Raw genomic sequence first — 17,755 nt, forward strand, 5'->3', positions numbered from 1 at the left:
GAACGAAAACCACCAGGCATAGGGGTCTTCCAGGACCAGAGTTGAGAACCACTGGCATAAACAATGGCATGCACATGTCAGATGAGTCCATCATGAGCGTGCATCGATATATCTCTCACGGTGTGCACCTTCGGGATGGCTGACTTCACCTGACAGTGTAAAAGTCCATCCCTGAGATGTTTCGGACTGCATGTACAGTTTATAACACACACTCTTTTTTTTTTGTCTAAAAATACACTTGTCATGGTTTGCAAAACTTGCTGTCGAAATGGTTAGTGAAGCTTACCGTCCAAAATAGCTGACCACACATTGGGTCACGTGACTTGGTGACATGTTTGCAAAAGGTCAATAACTTGCATACCTGAACAATTTTGGATTGCCTCACTATATAGTGTGGACCTCATCTCCTGTGAAGGTACATGCATGTAACATTTCTTTTTCACCATTATACCATGTTTTCCAGTGTGAAATGTTTTATGATAAAATGCACCAGTGTCTATTTTTAACTCCATTTTATTTTTAGCCATATTCCCTGCTAGACCAGCTATTTAAATTCCCTAATGTCATTTAAAAATTCAAACAGTGTAGTCAACTGCCAATACAAGAGACTTACATGGCGTTGCTGGCAGTAGTAGCAGATAAAGCTGTTGTTGAAACAACTCCACATTTGGCACACTTTAATGTTAAACCTGCATGGGGCTCGCTCATCTGCCTGTAAATAATACAAACAAACAAAAAAAGCACAATGTTGCCATGCTTGCAAAACTGTCATTTGAAGAAAAGTCACAAATCAGATTATGCCTTTTAACAGACAGATGCACTATTATACTATACAACAGTAAACATTCCCATCATTGAATGATACTGCCAAACAAGCAGCACAGCTAATAATATTATATTTCTTCCAAGGACTTTGACATTCATTTTACAATAGCAAGGAGAAATTGCCTAATTTCCATTTTATAAACAACAGTAGACTATAAAAGATATGGTACATTATTTATATTTGCATTCTATCTACGTACCCTGCTCTGTGTTTCAATTGTTTATCTAAGATCCCATCTCTGGATACAAGTTTATTGAAAACCAGAATGCCTATCACCATGTTGACCTGTGAAAACAGAAACCCATTTTGTAAAAATAGCCTATATACTTGTATTATTATTATTGTTGTCTATTATTCATCTAGTTTACAAAGGTGATCTGGAAGACAACAAATATTAGCAACATATTCATTTAATAGCAGCATGTTATCTTAAGAGAAAATATATTAACATTGAAGAAAACTAGCATTCAGACATCAATAATTAAATTAATTTTTTAACTTGAAACAAACACTAACCAGTGGAAATGCAAATTCAACCAGTGATATGCTTTGTTGAATGTATCGCTTTATATAATTTGTATACTATATATTGTATATAAATAATTCTTAAACATCAACTGGAATTGTCAATCTGCCCTTAGTTTTGTGAAACTTAATCCCTACGCCTCCCAGGGACCCCTAAATACAGTAAACTGGCATGTCATTTCTTAAAGTAATCTAATCCAGTTCACTATTTCTTCGTTACCTACTTACATTACCATATTTTACAACATCTTTCTTGCTCTTAACTGCCTGGGATCATTCAGATTAATGTTTGAACTTTGCCTCATACATCAGTGTAAGTGAAGTCTAAATGTAAAGCATCATAGCTACTCATCGATTGTTAAACATGCCCGATGCCCAAACCCCCATGCATCTATTCCAGTATACATTTTGTATTCATATCCTCTACTAAGGAAACATCCATGTTGGCTTTCAGGCATATTCCAAATGACGGCTGATTTAATTCTCCCCTGACTAGAGATGGAGATGACCTTTCCAGGTATTGCAGTGACTCTTCATCAGCTGTCACACTGAATTAAGTCTCCTTTATTTTATGAGTGTTGCAGTCATCTTAGCCAATCTACACGTGACATCTACACACCATGTTTTAGGTGTTGATGTGAACTAGGTCCCCACACACTAGTCACCTTTCTTCAGAACCATACTGTTGTAATATTACTCCCTCACGAGCTGACATTTTTATGTCTTTCATGGCTTCTCTTTATGACCATACAATTGTTTTGTGCCGTCTGCTAGCTCTTGGGTAAGTCAACACTGGTGCTGCTGGTTGTGACATTTCATGTATATGATACAAAACAATGCTTTGGCAATCCCTACAGGGGTGATGCTTTCTCCTGGAATAGCCTTTTAGACCTCAGTGACCTCTTCTCCTATCGTGGTCTACTTTGCCGACTGCTTCAAGTTTTTCAGTCTGCGAGTCTCGCTAACAAACCCAACTCTGTTGTCCTTGCAATTTTTTTTCCATCACTCATATTCTTTGGCTGTTGTTTCTTCTTTCCTATTCTATATTATCCACTATTCTATTCTTAATCTCATTCTGTGGACATACTGTAGTGTATCATGGCACATCTGCTTCCAGGAAATACACTTCAAAACAATATTTAATTTCCTCTGGTTGACTTTTTCTATATATCTATTCCCTGTTCAATTTTTTTTCTCTCAGCATTATCAATGGCCAGTATCTGCCCAACACAATTGCTTTCTAAACACCCCCCCCCCCCCCCAAGTGATTTTCCAATAACAACAATATTGGCCACCATGTTGACAACTCTCCCAACCCTGTTCACACCACTATGAAGTAAAAATACTGTATTAAAGTTTAGAAAGTAAAAATGTACTGAGCTGTGATAATTGATAGTGTATCTAGACAGCTCTGTCTAATGTCCAGCATTTTCAAAATTACCTCACCAGGCAACCAAGGGCTGACCAATCAGGAGCTAGATTGAAAAAATCACCAAATTCTGACAGGAAACTGTACTTCCAGGACAAGTGTGTGGTACCTTTCTGTCATCTCCTTGAGGATTTACCCTGTGCAGCAACAAAACGGGTGTCTATTTCATCACCTGTCAGTTTGGTTTTCAGTGCATGTTGAATAGTGATGACTGTGCCAGTTTTCTAACCATCTTTCAGTAAGGGAAACTGCTCTAGCAAAATGTTCTAGCATAAAGCCTACCCAAACTACTGGTGTCATATCACTTTTTTTTTTAATATCTGTGGTACACATTCTACAAGTTGTGATTCTTTCAGTCCATTCTGTTCTGGGATCTTGTTCAAATGAGGTCTATAATTACTTTGAACAATTAAACAATTAAAGATCTGTTTGGAACGTGGCTCTGGGTGGCTTGACTCAAGAATTAAGCGCATGGTTAGTATGAGGTCCCTGGATTGAATGGACTGAATGTTTACAGTAAAGCCTCCAGAAGCTAACATGCTGTAAATTCCAGGCTTAAAAAACTACTGTCAAAAATATTCCCCTTAATTAACTGAACCCATTCTCTAAAAAATATTGTTTAGTAAACATCCTAAGAAGAACATCGTTTTTACTGATTTTTCAAGGTTAATCCCTTTGTGGTAGAAGGGCAGAAATGTGATGGTCCAGACAGTCTTTTCCTGCTCCCAATATGTCTTTTGTTAATTACAATCATTGCACATTCTGAGTTGCTGTGATTTAGTTTTGTTAAACATTTACACTGATGTGACAGTTTATATGAATTTAAACAAGAATGTCATGTCAACATTTATATTTTGATTTTAGTTTTACTCAATTACACTTCAGCTTCTTAATGACAGTATGCCATCTGGAAGAGCGATTCTATTATTAATGTCTGATTACTTTTTACACCCCAAACTATTGTGCATTCAAAGCTGCAAAACATGATTAATTAATATCCTGCATATTATTATATATCAAAGGAGGATTTAGAACTGGCTTTAGGTGTCGACTGACAATATTAACTTCTAAGTTACTCTGTTATTTTCTCTATTTCTGATGACACATATGTTTACCAGAACAACAGCAGCTGCGGGTCCAACAAAGGCATATAAAAGTCCTCCTTCAAGAGACAGCCAGCAGCTAGAAAGAACACAAGACAACAACAGCTTACTCATAAAAATTAACACTGGGTTTTAAATTAATGGTGCAGAGACCAAGTATACAGTTATATTATTATCTACTGTCTGGAGAATTCTGCCATATGGCATAGTTCTACATGAAAAGGTTTACAGGGGAATAAACTGCTGACAGAACACACTTAATATATTCATGTTTAACAGGAACACAAATCATAAGAAATTAGAGACCATAAAGGAACCTTTAGTAGAACATTTTGTTTAAGAATTTGTAAATAAAGCAACTTGTAACCCTTTAACTAGACTACAAAATCCCCCAGCACTATCATTTAGTTTAAAGAGTCAGCTGACATCCACAGTAAATAGCACTAAAAGGATGGCAAGGCTAGTGAATACACAGCCACACACGTTTTAATATTGGTATGATGCTTGAAACATTTTTCCAGCATACATGCATTTCGCAATGCTGAATCCACTATAAATAAATACATTTATTTTTCTTTTTAAAACACACCCAAAAAAGAGAGCTATCTATTAAACAAAATGATCTGCTAGAGGTTTCACACACTTTCTCACAGGTACCTAGTGTAAGCCCTTATAATTAATTTCAACACAGATTATTTGCAGTTATTAAATACGGCAGGCTATCTATCCCTGTCTGACAGTATGCTACACATGCCTGTGTGCTAAAAACAGGAATCTTAATCTGCTGTCCCTTTGAGGTGCCTTATTAACTTCCTTGCCAGCACAGACCTTCTCTGTGCTTTGTCATGCACTGAATACCTGACTGGGTTCTTCGTGGCTGTGTCTGGAGTTATGAGCCTGAGGCCGTTGGCTGTGTTCCACTGTTATCCCCTATTGAATACCTCTTTCTTGCAGAAAACACCACAATGTATATTAACATTTCAGTCAATGTGTGTGCTCAGAAATTCATAATTAAGAATTTGAACCTGCCCTTAACATGCACAACGCACCCCAAAAAACAAACATTCCAGGCTAAAAAAATGGAACATTTCTGCAACTATTACTGCATAATTAAAATACTTACTACTGAGGTGTTCCATAGCCTTTAGCCTTTGTAAATCCCATGGAAATGGCAACAACTAATGCTGGTAATCCTGAAGAAAAAAAAAAAAAAAAAAAACTTTGGTTAGAGAGATCCCATTTATATACTTTCCCTCAATTAGGTGAGCAAACCTTTCTAGCTCTTTAATGCTTATAGAATAGGTATGCGCACAGGAAGTACTGTCTGCACATCCCCATGGGTCCAAATGCTTTCTAAAGATGTCTGCCAACTTAGTTTGCCACAAAGCTTCTCATAATCAATTCAATTGATTCAAACACATATATCACTTTATAGCCACTGGTGAGATAATAGTGGACTGACACAAGGCACTATTGAGCCCAGTCTTCTCACCAGGGAAAACAAATGTGTCATTATAAACACGCAGGGGTACATTCTCAAAGGTTTCCAGTTTGCCATTAGCAAGTTTTTCAGATAGGGGAAAAAATGCATCCAATAAACTTGAATTAAGTATTAAATTGTTTCTTATTTGTTTTAGACAAAGAATTGGTGTTTTTTCCATTGATAAAAAAAAACAAACAAAACAAAAAAAAAAACAACTGTCCTAATGACTGGTTGGAGTAAATAGATTTGAGAATCTAGTCCACTGTGATTAAATTAAAACTCATATCCTGATGTGCATGTACAGTAATTCTCTACCTCATATACATCATACTTATTGTATATCTGAATCTACATCATTTATAAGCTTTTTTGTTAGCCTGGTTATTGTTTGCTATAATGAAATGTATCTATTCCACTTAACCGTGTGATTAAGTACTGCATATGAATTTGTATTCTGTAATCTGTAAACCCCAAATTTTCCCTTGCCCAGCGCAGTACAGTATGTCTGAAATGAAATAATGCATTCCTCTAGCTGCAGGTGCACATTGAAAGCATGTCTATCTTAAGTAAGTCAAAATTCTAATTAAAAAGCCTTTGTTTCATTTTGTTTCGTTTTTGTTATAGAAACGTCCCACAGTTGCCCTTGTTATGATAATGTTACCATATTCAATAAAACAAATACAATTAAATTCTGATACTCTGGTAGCCCTTCACTACATGAGAGGACTTTAAAGAACTCCAGCAATTAATGTTGCATGGGGAGCTGCCTTCAGAGTATAAGCTTTTATATGATCGACTGCCAATCTCCTTCTTTGTGTGTGCGTGTGTGACAGTGTGTGTGTGTGTGTGTGTGTGTTTGTGTGTGTACAAATTACTTAAATGTTTTTGTTTATTGCAGAACTTGGGGTTTCGAGTGAGTACCTCTTTTATTCATAGGTCGTCATGATGCATACGACATTTACAAATTTTCGTAAGCTGGCATATTGGTTTGCATTGAATCAATGTATCATTAACACTTAGACCGTACAGTAAGAATCTGGTTTTTTCTTTCCTGCTAACTTTCCCGCCCTTGCCCCAGCGGGGGGGGGCGGGTCTGGACACCGAGAATGAAAAATCGACATTCGCACTCAGCTGCGGCAACACAATCCATCATCTAAGTGCATCTAAGCTAAATATACGATGAAAAAGCTAGTTACTTGTGTAGGGACGTTGCCGTGGCAAATTACTCTTGCCCTACTATGTAGGACAAAGTACACAAAAAGATAACAGGAAAGAATGCTGGTAAGCTGTGTTAGAAAGGAACCAACAAGTCCTTGTTTATGACAGTACGACACACCGATCCAAATTGTCGTGTTCTTTACTTTGCTGAAATCTTGGATAGTCTTGCTGTGTTGCTAGGTTACCAGAGAAATAAATCACAGCACTGTGTACATTTGAAATGCCCCTTCCTGTCTTTCTCAATAATTATACCTTTCAAATTTGAATCATTCTTAGACCAAAAACAAATTATGTTTGCATATCACTGTGGATAGAAAATGTATAATCAGCCTATATGATTCATTGATCACTCCATGCTAAAAGGTTATTAGGTACACACTGGCTACTGGCCCTATGAATGGGATGATAATCCTTGTCACATTGAATGGACTATTCATAATATAAACAGGTGAACACACATACTATTCTATGACGGCTCACTAAAGCTATTGGAAAAAAACAAAAAAAAACCTTTGTTACGTCGAAATCATGGGATCGTTACCTTGTGATCTTGAGAAACCCATTCCGTTATCTCGCGATCACGAGGTAATGCTTCTCGGGATATTGTGAAAACAGAAGTGATTACTCGAGATCCTGAGATAATAATGAAGAATTCTTTAATTTTTTTCTGATGGCCTCAACAAGCAGCTGTACTATTGGGCTAGTGAAGAAAGGAAAGGATTTGCTCTGTGTCTTTAGTTTCCACATGCAGTATGTATTGAAAAGCATGTAAAGCATGTGTTTTATTATATGAATAAAAAAGATACTCTGCTTCCAATAGAAATTATATGTGTGAATTTGTTCAGGAAGAACTGCGCTTGAGACTCACCCCATCCAAGGCACAAGAAACGTTTCCTTATTAGCCTTGTCCGGACCTTCCCGGTAACAGCCATGTAAGACTGCCAAGCTTCTGTCAAAACCCAGCAGAATGAAGCCAAGAAGAAGAAGTGTAAAAATGCTGTGCTCATTGCACAGACACCCTGTCAATAAAGAGAAAAAAGGCAGAAATTGCTTTCCTTCATTAAAAATGATTTCTTTTTTAATGACAAAGAAATGACAAGCACTGTACAGAGAATAAAAAACATAATTAGTGCACAACAGAACTTACACTTGCTAACTAAAACAAGTTTTCAGTGCAAGGCTTTTTAGAAGACATGATAGATTATGTAAACTATATTACAGTCATTTTATTAGATGCAGGTTTAAGTAGATGGATAATTTAAAACCTTAAGTATCCCATTTGGCAACTATGACTTACAATCCCATCCATAATGAACAGTAGCAAATACATTTAATTTCCAACAGGGGAACTGAGTCGCGTTCATTTAATAATGATTTAGTTGCAACAGTCTATGATTCTTGTAAGATGCCATCTAATCGTCAAATCTATGTTGCAGTCAAATGTTATAAAGTTATGGCAAGCATGAAACCACATGGATTATGCCCTATGGATTTCAATAGTTCATATTTGCACAATAGTCTCCATCTGTGTTGTAATGGCGTGCTTGTTACAAGGGAAGATGATTCAAACATTGTTTCATTAAGATTAGAGTAAAGATACAGTAACCATATCAGATAGAGTGATGGTGGGGAATTTTTGCAAAGAAGGGAAATCCTTTTAAGCTCTGCAAACGTTAAATAACCTTATAAAATACAATATCGTTTTATTCTCCCAGGATTAGACCACAAAAGCTACTGCTAATAAAGAGCTTGCCTGTCCTTAACTATAGTAATTCATTCATCTAAAGCTTATATTGTTATTTCATACATGACTTACACGATCCAGGCAACTCCAAACAAATAATTTTAGTTTAAACTGTAAACCTGGATCATAGTGTGACATGTTTTCCTAAAAGCTTCGAGTCACTAGTTATAGTTGAATTACAGATTGAAATTCGTTATGAGGAAATTATCCCTTTTTCTTTTTACTCTATAATTAACTTTTGTGTTGTAAGGTTTAAACTTAATTTAGAACCCAGAGTTTGGAAGATTCTTGCAGTGCAATATACATATATACTCAGCTAATGATCACATGGCTCTATTAAACTGCTACTCAACATTGGAATGCCCCAGCCTGTAGCATCTCCACATTACCAGCCAGCTCCTCAATGTTTCATTTCTGTCTCTAATGCTGCTGTACCAAGGGTTTTACAGAAATTCTGATGAAAAGGCGTTATTTAAAATGCATGGTTATCACATGAATAATCAATTGCAAGCTACCCACACCTGATATTTGCAAGCTTTGAGGAAAACTAAAAAGGTGATCCGTGCCAAATTTTGAGTAGTGTCGATTTTGAAGCCTCGGGATTTGTTAGTCACATCGTCGTAATATATTTTAATTCATTATATAGCATAGAAAAATAAAAAGGGGTTCAAAAGATTGATAAAGCTAGCCTAGAAGTAACATGTACAGATGCAACATGTATGCCATACAAGGGGAATATGCAAGCATGCACACCTGTTGTTTTGTGGGAAGGATGACTGAACTTGATTTGCATGACAACCTCCTTCCAATCATTGTTAGACAGATATGAAGGAGGAGCAAGGGGAGGAGGCACTCTGGGGTTCTTAAATGAAATTGACTCTGTATAGTGCCATTTATAAAGTCAGACTGCTGGATGATGTTGTCTTTGAGCCCACTGTCTCTGTAACCATGGTAACTAGGATGATGTACAGTAATAACACCATCCCCTTAGTAAGTAGAAGGAGGAAATGTAAAATGATCTTAGTATTTACATTTATATGTTTATTTCTGTATTTTGAAAAATTGCTTGAAGGCCACACAGAGTGAAATTCTGCTGGTACTCACTGCTACTCTGTACCGGGACTTATTTTGATGCCAGTACTTGGTACTGGGACATATTTAACCTACTTTTCATCCACACAGAGTCCACTAGCGTAACGTTTCTCCAATACGCTTTCATTCAGCACAGTTCATGCTACTTGCATTCTGTTTCCTCATACTGATTCTGTTTCTGTTAGCTGCTATTGGCCACCATTAACATCAGTATAATCACTGCATGTTGATTGGCTGGGCTTTCATTCTGATCAGATTTCATTTTTGCACAAGTCACAAATCTCCACCCATTTCGCTTTGTGTTAGAGCTCATTTGTTGATCAATGAGAGACGACTTTAGCAGTGCAACGCGAAAACAGCGATATGGAGTAATTGTCATTATTATGAAGTAATAATTATTTTCTTTAGTATGGCTGTGGAATATTCAAAATGAACATTGCTGCACATGAATTTGAAGGCAAAAATCCATGTCAGTATTCGCTATAAATTACATAGTTGATAACTATTAGAAATATAGCGTGTTTTGCCTTGCATCGATTTACCACATTGCCAGAATTTGTGCAAAATTTTCAAAAATGGCAAGTGATGTGTGGGACAGTAGGGATTAACAATAACTTAAAAAACAGGATCAAAGTGCAGCTTCAGATTTGAGAAGCGAGTCAGGATCGGGAAACAGATGCAGGCGTGCTTCACGCTTTTAACACTGGCACAACTTGCAAGGTACATGTCAAGCATAGTGATCAACGTTTTGTTTTCTTGTGATACTAGTATTAAATGAAAAACAAACCAATGAGGTATTTTTTCTTTGTACAATTCCCCCTTTTCTGAAACATTTTGAATAGTTTATTTAAGTTAATTGTGAGTTTCCACTTGCGATCACATCTAAAGAAAAGGCAGTAGTAAACCACAGTAATGATATTACTTTATGAAAATGTGTCTTTTGCTACTTTGTTTCTTGTGCAGAAACCACAATACCAGAGATCAAATAAAAAAAAAAAAATAGAGTTTAATCTTTTTCTGGAATAGATCATGGTAATTAATCTACACAGAAACACAACAGAGAAACACACAGAACATAAAATAAATAAAAGAAACAGGGATATATGTTCTAATCAAAGGCTATTATTGTAGCATGGCCAGGTCTTGTTGTAGGTAAGAACCCAGAGTCTGGAATGAATGGGGATGATTTCAAAGAATACTATGGAGATTAAAATGGCCAAGTACATCATTAATAGTAGTAGTGCCTGTTACATAATACACTTGAGGGGTATTTTAGACACTATTGTGCATTGTATAATTTTTTCATAGCACAATTTTTTTTTAATACCGTTTTTTATAACATCATCCCTTTTATTAAGGTATCTTGAAACAAAACTCCCTCTCTACAGCAGTTACTGCATAGTGTAATCGTTCTTAATGCTTGTCATTTAAGGTTTAACTTAGTACAGTACATGACTGAGTGATACAAGCAGACGTTACAAAACTTTCAGTATTTCTGGCTTCTTTGTTTATGGTGAATTGAGCAGTTCTTTTTTAAGGCTTTTTTTGTATTTATAGATGTAACGTGCACCAACATGTATACATTTTTAAGGTATTTATTCATTGGCACTCAGATTGTCTCCATTTTATAAATATTTACACCCGGCTGTACATATAAATACCTGCACTTTTTTGTTGAGAATTTCACCCCTCAGGCCACACAATCTGCTGCCATGACAACAATGATTTGCCAGTATTGCCACATATACAGGGACTTTTTACATAAACCACTACAACAACATTTTAAATGTCTTCACTAAACTGGAGAACAAAAAATGGGGGCATTAAAATGTAATCATATTGTAATGCTGCTGACAAGAATATATGTACAGGGCTTGTTTAAAATAAAGTACAAACAAAATAAAAACACATACATACCCCTACGCCTTACAAGAACACAAGATAAATATTGAAATAGCGTCTATATTTTCTAAAAGGCACGCATTCCAGCAGTATTCTGAATATGTACAGTAGATTCACAAAATAATCATTCTGAATATAGGTATCAACAATAATACTGCACTTGTTTTTAAGCTTGACGACTGTTTAGAAACTGCCCAACGGAAGCTGATGTGGAAAAAAAAAGGTTTCTCCAGACACTTTTGAACTTCTGTGTATTTTCACTGTAACACATTGCAGTTCTCAGGGAAACAATCTCTCAGTTCTGCAGCTAAAACCATGCACACTTGATTCTTCCATGAGGCATGATTAACCCATAGGAGGTTTAATAGTTTATTTGGAAATTTGGTATAACATACAGTAGACCCTGACTTTCTCTCTTATGACACTCCTGCTATGGATTTCCAATCCTTCTGGTGTATTCTCCTGCATCCAGAATAATCTGTTACCGATATTGCACGTCTCTGTAGGAACACTGTAAAAAAATATACCGCCATTCTGAACAGAGAATGGTGAATTAGGCTTACCATTTTATGCTTGATTCTGGTCAGACTACAGTGCATTAAAAATGGTTGGAGAGTTAAACTCAATGCTTGGCAGCTCCCCTGTATTATGATCCACTCTTTTGAATCACTATCTGATTTCATCATTACACTTTATTTATTTCCTATTCCTTTGATTTATGTAGTTTCGATCTTGTTAGATTTAATCATATGTAGTGCAATAGTTGATCATTTTGCAACTCTTGCTATTGTTCACCAGTAATATGCTATTAAGAAAACTGAGAAATGGTGCATTCCTTTAAAGAACAAATAACCTTTTTACAAACTTAATGAAGTTCTGAACTACCGAAAAAACAACATACTGTAAGTCATCTTTGATTATTTTCTTTCTTTAATCATACCTTTCAAAATGTTAACCAAAAGTTAGCCATGACTATTAAACCTTATATAGTAACCAATAGTGCTACTGTAGGAAACCAGGGTTTTATATTTTCACAAATGCTACTCCCACAATGAAATAAGTAAAAGTAAATGACCTTAAAAACTCACAGCTTATTGTTAGGGCTATATTTGTTTCAATGTTATAAATAGCTTATCTGACACAGTCAGGTTATTAAAATAGGCATTTCAAGATATTTCACGATTAAACATAATATTTATTAAAGGAGAAAAAACTTGCGCTGTCACATTCACAATTGATCATTATTACACAATAAGTGTTCCTAAATATTTAAATGCTTACCGGAAAAGCTGTTATCTTTTTCAATGAAGACATTTTAAAGAAATCATGCCGCTCTATGCAATGTGTTCAATCATTTACAGGAAGCAAACTAAACCGGCTGCCAGGTTCCTAATTGCAGTGCACCAAGTAGTGCAGCAATAAGTCAAATGTTTGCTGTACTTATTTCTAAGTGATACAAAAAATGTCTATTTATACTCTTCTTTTGCCTGTTAAAAACATTAATATTTGTAATATGTTTTGCTGATAAATGACATGTCTGCATCAAATCATGTGTCATTAGTAAAACTCCAATTTATCAGACAGAAAGTGGTTTTAGTTTTTCATTTTTTTAAGTTGTTTTGCATTTGTGTGCTAAACTGGCTTAATTTATTTAATGATATGCTGAGCTTTATTGAAAAGCAAGCATTTAAATATAGGTACCACGCGTGCTGAGGATAAATGTATTAGTTAGACCTCATGTCTTGTTGATCTGCCATGGATTTCAATTACCAAGACAGAACTATCTAACTAATGCATCCTCTGAGATGAAGGTGCTTAACAAATTGATCTCCCCAAAGGAGATTTTTAAACTCATATTTAATTTGATTTTATGTCATGTAATATTTAATGAGAACAAGTTCTTTACGAGTTCAAAGTGTTTTTCATAATTGATGTACTGTACTTAAAGGATGAAACACAATGTTTAACAAAAATCAAGAAATGCCATGGTTAACTAGAGGCTTACACCTAATACAATTCCATGATCTGCTTTGTTTAAAAATCTCCATGGGGCATAAACAGAATTAAAAAAAAAAAAAAATCGTTTAGTTTTGCTATTGCAATAACATATAATGGATATTACGTTTTTCCAATAGAGAAAGATACCTTTTTACTAGAAGCAATGTTAGTTTTATACCTTTATAAGATGCATGCTATATTTACATTGTACTAAATCAGTCGTAAAATGTTCTATACCAGAAAATAGCTTTTTTTTGATTGCAGAAGATTAAGGGTCTATTTTATTGATAATGATCGAAGCAGCTGACTTTCTAAATCTCATAAACCTGTTGTATGCAGACCTCTACAGTAGCAGTATTTTTATTGTGTTTAGTGAAGTTAATGAGGGGACAACAAATCACCCATGGGGGTAAACACCACGGAAATGAAACAGAGCTATAGAGCATTTAGGTAGTAAGATCCATACGCAAAACGATATTTCTTTCATAGTCTGCCTGATGACTAAATACTAATGAGGTCGTTTGTATCCCTCTTGACTTGTAATAGTGATCTTTCTTGTAACAGGATACCTGCATTTACAATTAGTTTTAAATAACTGTCATCTTATATTAAATTATCTACTGTGCTGTGGAGTCGACAGCTACATGCATCTCCAGTACTGTACATGGGAACTGTTTGGTGAAATTCCATTTTGGGTTTGGTAAAACAGAAATGACTTCTAATCACTTAAAATAAATACCAAAAAAAAAAAAGATATTTTTTTAGAGATATATTTTTGCACTTGTATATAATACATAGCACTCTGCTGATGTTTCACAGTGACGTATTTAAAATATTTATAAAGAACATCCCTTAAAAACATACTATCTAGATTTGTTCATAGCAAACAAATGACAATAAAATACACAGTAAAAATATATGAGGTTACAAAATCTGGTAGACGCTCTTGTCTTTTTAAAGGTATTGGGACTGTATGATAGTGTACCATGGTGTGTTCTAGAGTAACTTACTGGTAAGCTAGGGTTTATATTCCTGCAAAGCCCCTGAATTCTAGAGAGTGTACATAAGAACATAAGAAATGAGAGGAGGCCATTTGGCCTATCTTGCTTGTTTGGTTGTTAGCAGCTTATTGATCCCAAAATCTCATCAAGCAGCTTCTTGAAGGATCCCAGGGTGTCAGCTTCAACAACATTACTGGGGAGTTGGTTCCAGACTCTCACAATTCTCTGTGTAAAAAAGTGCCTCCTATTTTCTTTTCTGAATGCCCCTTATCTAATCTCCATTTGAGAGGTTGAAAAAGTCCCTTGGGACATTGTTAATAACTTTTAGAATTTTTAATGCTTGAATCAGATCGCTGTGTAGTCTTCTTTGTTCAAGACTGAACAGATTCGATTCTTTTAGCCTGTGTGCATATGACATGCCTTTTAAACAAGGAAATCATTCTGGTCGCTCTTCTTTGCATTCTTTCTTGAGCAGCAATATCCTTTTTGTAGCAAGGTGACCAGAACTGAACACAATATTTAAGGTTAAGTCTCACTAATGCATTGTAAAGTTTTAACATTACTTCCCTTGATTTAAATTCGACACTTTTCACAATATAACAGAGCCTTTTGTTGGTCTTCTTTATAGCTTCCTCACATTGTCTAGATGAAGACATTTCTGTGCCAACATAAACTCCTAGATTTTTTTCATAGATTCCTTCTACAATTTCACTGTCTCCCATATAGTATTTATAATGTACATTTTTATTGCCTGTGTGCAGTGCCTTACACTTACACCCTTACACCCCTTCTATATTAAATGTCATTTGCCATGTGTCTGCCCAGTTCTGAATGCTGTCTAGATCATTTTGAATGACCTCTGCTGCTGCAACAGTGTTTGCCATTCCTCCTATTTTTGTGTGGTCTGCAAATTTAACAAGTTTGCTTACTATACAGTAATCCGAGTCATTAATGCAGATTAGGAAGAGCAGAGGATCTAATACTGATCTCTGTGGTACTCCACTGATTACCTTGCTCCATTTTGAGGTTTTTCCTCTAATCAGTACTTTCTGTTTTCTACATGTTAATCACTCCCTAATCCATGTACACGCATTTCCTAACCCCTCCCTAAGACATGTACACGCATTTCCTTGAATCCCTACTATGTTCAGCATAAGAATGAATATTTTATGTAGGACTTTGTCAAAATCTTTCTGGAAATTTAAATAAACCATATCATATGCTTTGCAATTATCCATTGTTGATCCATGTTGCACCCTCAAAAAAATTACGCAGGCTAATTAGACACAATCTCCCTTTCCTAAAACCATGCTGACTGTCTCCCAGGATAGTGTCATCATATAGGTAGTTTCTCATGTTGCATCTTATTATAGTTTCCACATCATTTACAGATTGTAGCAATGTACCAAAGAGCCATGTGACCCCTCAAACAGTCTACAGCTCATGAACTTAAAGAGCAGGAGCTGAAGCAATGGCAAAACTACGAGGCTTGGATATACAGGTGCCCTCCACTTAAAACGGATCCTCGTAGAATGGAGTTCCCTTTACAACGTACTGAGGAGGCATGTCCCTGCCAAACAACATGGGTTTTAATGGGCAATTACTCTGGTTAATACAGACTCGTTCATAACATATATACCGTTTAATACATACAGTTTTACTGTTCCACGGGCAGATGTTTTGCATTTAATATGTACAGTTTTCTACAGTTTAATAAGTACTGATTTCCATTGACCCTTGGAGTCTGTTATAAGTGAAGTGCACCTGTATATGTCATGTAATTTATTTTAGAGTCCTGAATCTTACCTTAATAAACTCAATTTCACTGGGAATAACAGTCACTATCTCTGTCAAAACTTTAATTACAATCGATCAACAACGTTAATCTTAAGACTGCCACAGGAGACGTTTAATTTGAGTATTGGGATATCAGTATCAGGAACAATAAAGCACCGAAGACTATTTATTTGGATTTCTATTGTACTCTGCACAAATGTGAATGACGTTCCATTAGGTGTGTTTATTTGCAGATGTCTGTTAGAGAAGCTGGACACAGGGACGACAGTGGAATGCTGGTTTTAAAGTGCATTCAGTTTACTTTACTGTGCAGGATCTGGGCACATCCTCCATATCTGCATCCTTTTGAGCTCTAAAACCTTGCTCAAACCTGCAGTGGTGTCTATTCAACAGACCTCAATGGATCTAAATATAACAGTCTACAGGTTTGATCCTAATTTAATTAACAATGGCAGAATGTAGATCTGCTGAATAGACCTCCTTATCTTAGAAATGCCATATATCTGTCATGGACTCCTGCAGAGCAAAAATGTGTCACTACTATGACCAGTATTTTTTTTTTTTTTAACAGCTACCACTGATATAAACCAGATGTGCTAAATACTAGGAACAGGCAAATGTAAATTAGTTTGCACCATAGCTATGTATGTGCTGAACCTAGTACACGCTAGGCTGAAAAACCTGGTAAAAAAGTGAAGTAACGCACAATGAATGATGTTATACTTACTGGCTGTATGCTGCATATTACCTTTAAGACTGAACCCCCAAGGACATGAGCTAATATACAGTGAGGTATTCCATTGCAATTACTTTCTCATTTAGCCAATATTATTTTCTTTCTGACCTATGTACAGAAAGACCTTGCTCCATTCTGCATCTCCATCTAACAGAATATGCCGCACCACTACTGTTTTTCAACAGCAAGATCCCTCATGTTAATCGTGTTGTGATATGTACATAGAGAGCCTGCAGCTTTGGTCAATAGTTTCTGACGATACCAAACCTAAGGCTAGTTAACAATTAAATATATGGTCCCATTCATGTTGTATGGAACCACTGGAGCTGGTAAGAAGAGAGGTCTCAAGAAACCAGAGATGCAGGACAGTAGGATGCTGCATATTATTCTTCAAGAAGACAAAATGTGTGTGGTGCAAATTCCAGCATTGCAAAGGTGTATGAATATACAGTACTTCAATGAAGCATTGAATATTAAAAATGTTACTATTTCCCAAGTGCAATAGAGCTAGACCCACATGACTTCATGGGGTAGGGTTGTGCGTCATGTTAGTTGTCTCTGAACTCAATTTTATTAAAGTGCAGTCAGTACTACAATGTGTGGATTACAGACTGTTCAAGTGTTAACCTCAATTACACCATTTTCTGCAATGGCATTAGAGTGCAGAGATAGTGAGGCACTCAAGCATGAGCTTGAATAAAAGCATATATAATAACACTGGCAATCCCTTTCAGCACTAAGATATCAACAGTGTGCTATAAAGCTGCCCACTATATATTCCAAATCCATTTATGATAATGTTGTGATCTGCTAATGGTCCTGCTACTGTGTATGTGAAGTAATACACTGGCTTTAAAGGTATCCAACTATAATGAGCCTTTTCTGTAAATATACATAACAC

At 35.9% G+C, this 17,755-nt stretch overlaps 1 protein-coding gene across 2 annotated transcripts in view; it reads right to left on the reverse strand.

Moving 5' to 3' along the window:
- Positions 1 to 17,755, reverse strand: part of LOC121316837 (adhesion G protein-coupled receptor B3-like) — a 195,973-nt gene that overhangs the window by 14,418 nt on the left and 163,800 nt on the right. For both annotated transcript variants that reach the window (XM_041252082.1, XM_041252081.1), the window contains exons 20-24: positions 7,453 to 7,603; positions 5,007 to 5,076; positions 3,896 to 3,962; positions 1,026 to 1,111; positions 614 to 712 (exon numbers count right to left, since the gene is read on the reverse strand). In XM_041252082.1, coding sequence (XP_041108016.1) covers positions 614 to 712; positions 1,026 to 1,111; positions 3,896 to 3,962; positions 5,007 to 5,076; positions 7,453 to 7,603 — 473 coding nt within the window. The remainder of the gene's footprint in view (positions 1 to 613; positions 713 to 1,025; positions 1,112 to 3,895; positions 3,963 to 5,006; positions 5,077 to 7,452; positions 7,604 to 17,755) is intronic.

Source organism: Polyodon spathula, chromosome 6 (assembly GCF_017654505.1).
Source record: "Polyodon spathula isolate WHYD16114869_AA chromosome 6, ASM1765450v1, whole genome shotgun sequence".
NCBI classification, from domain to species: Eukaryota; Metazoa; Chordata; class Actinopteri; order Acipenseriformes; family Polyodontidae; genus Polyodon; species Polyodon spathula.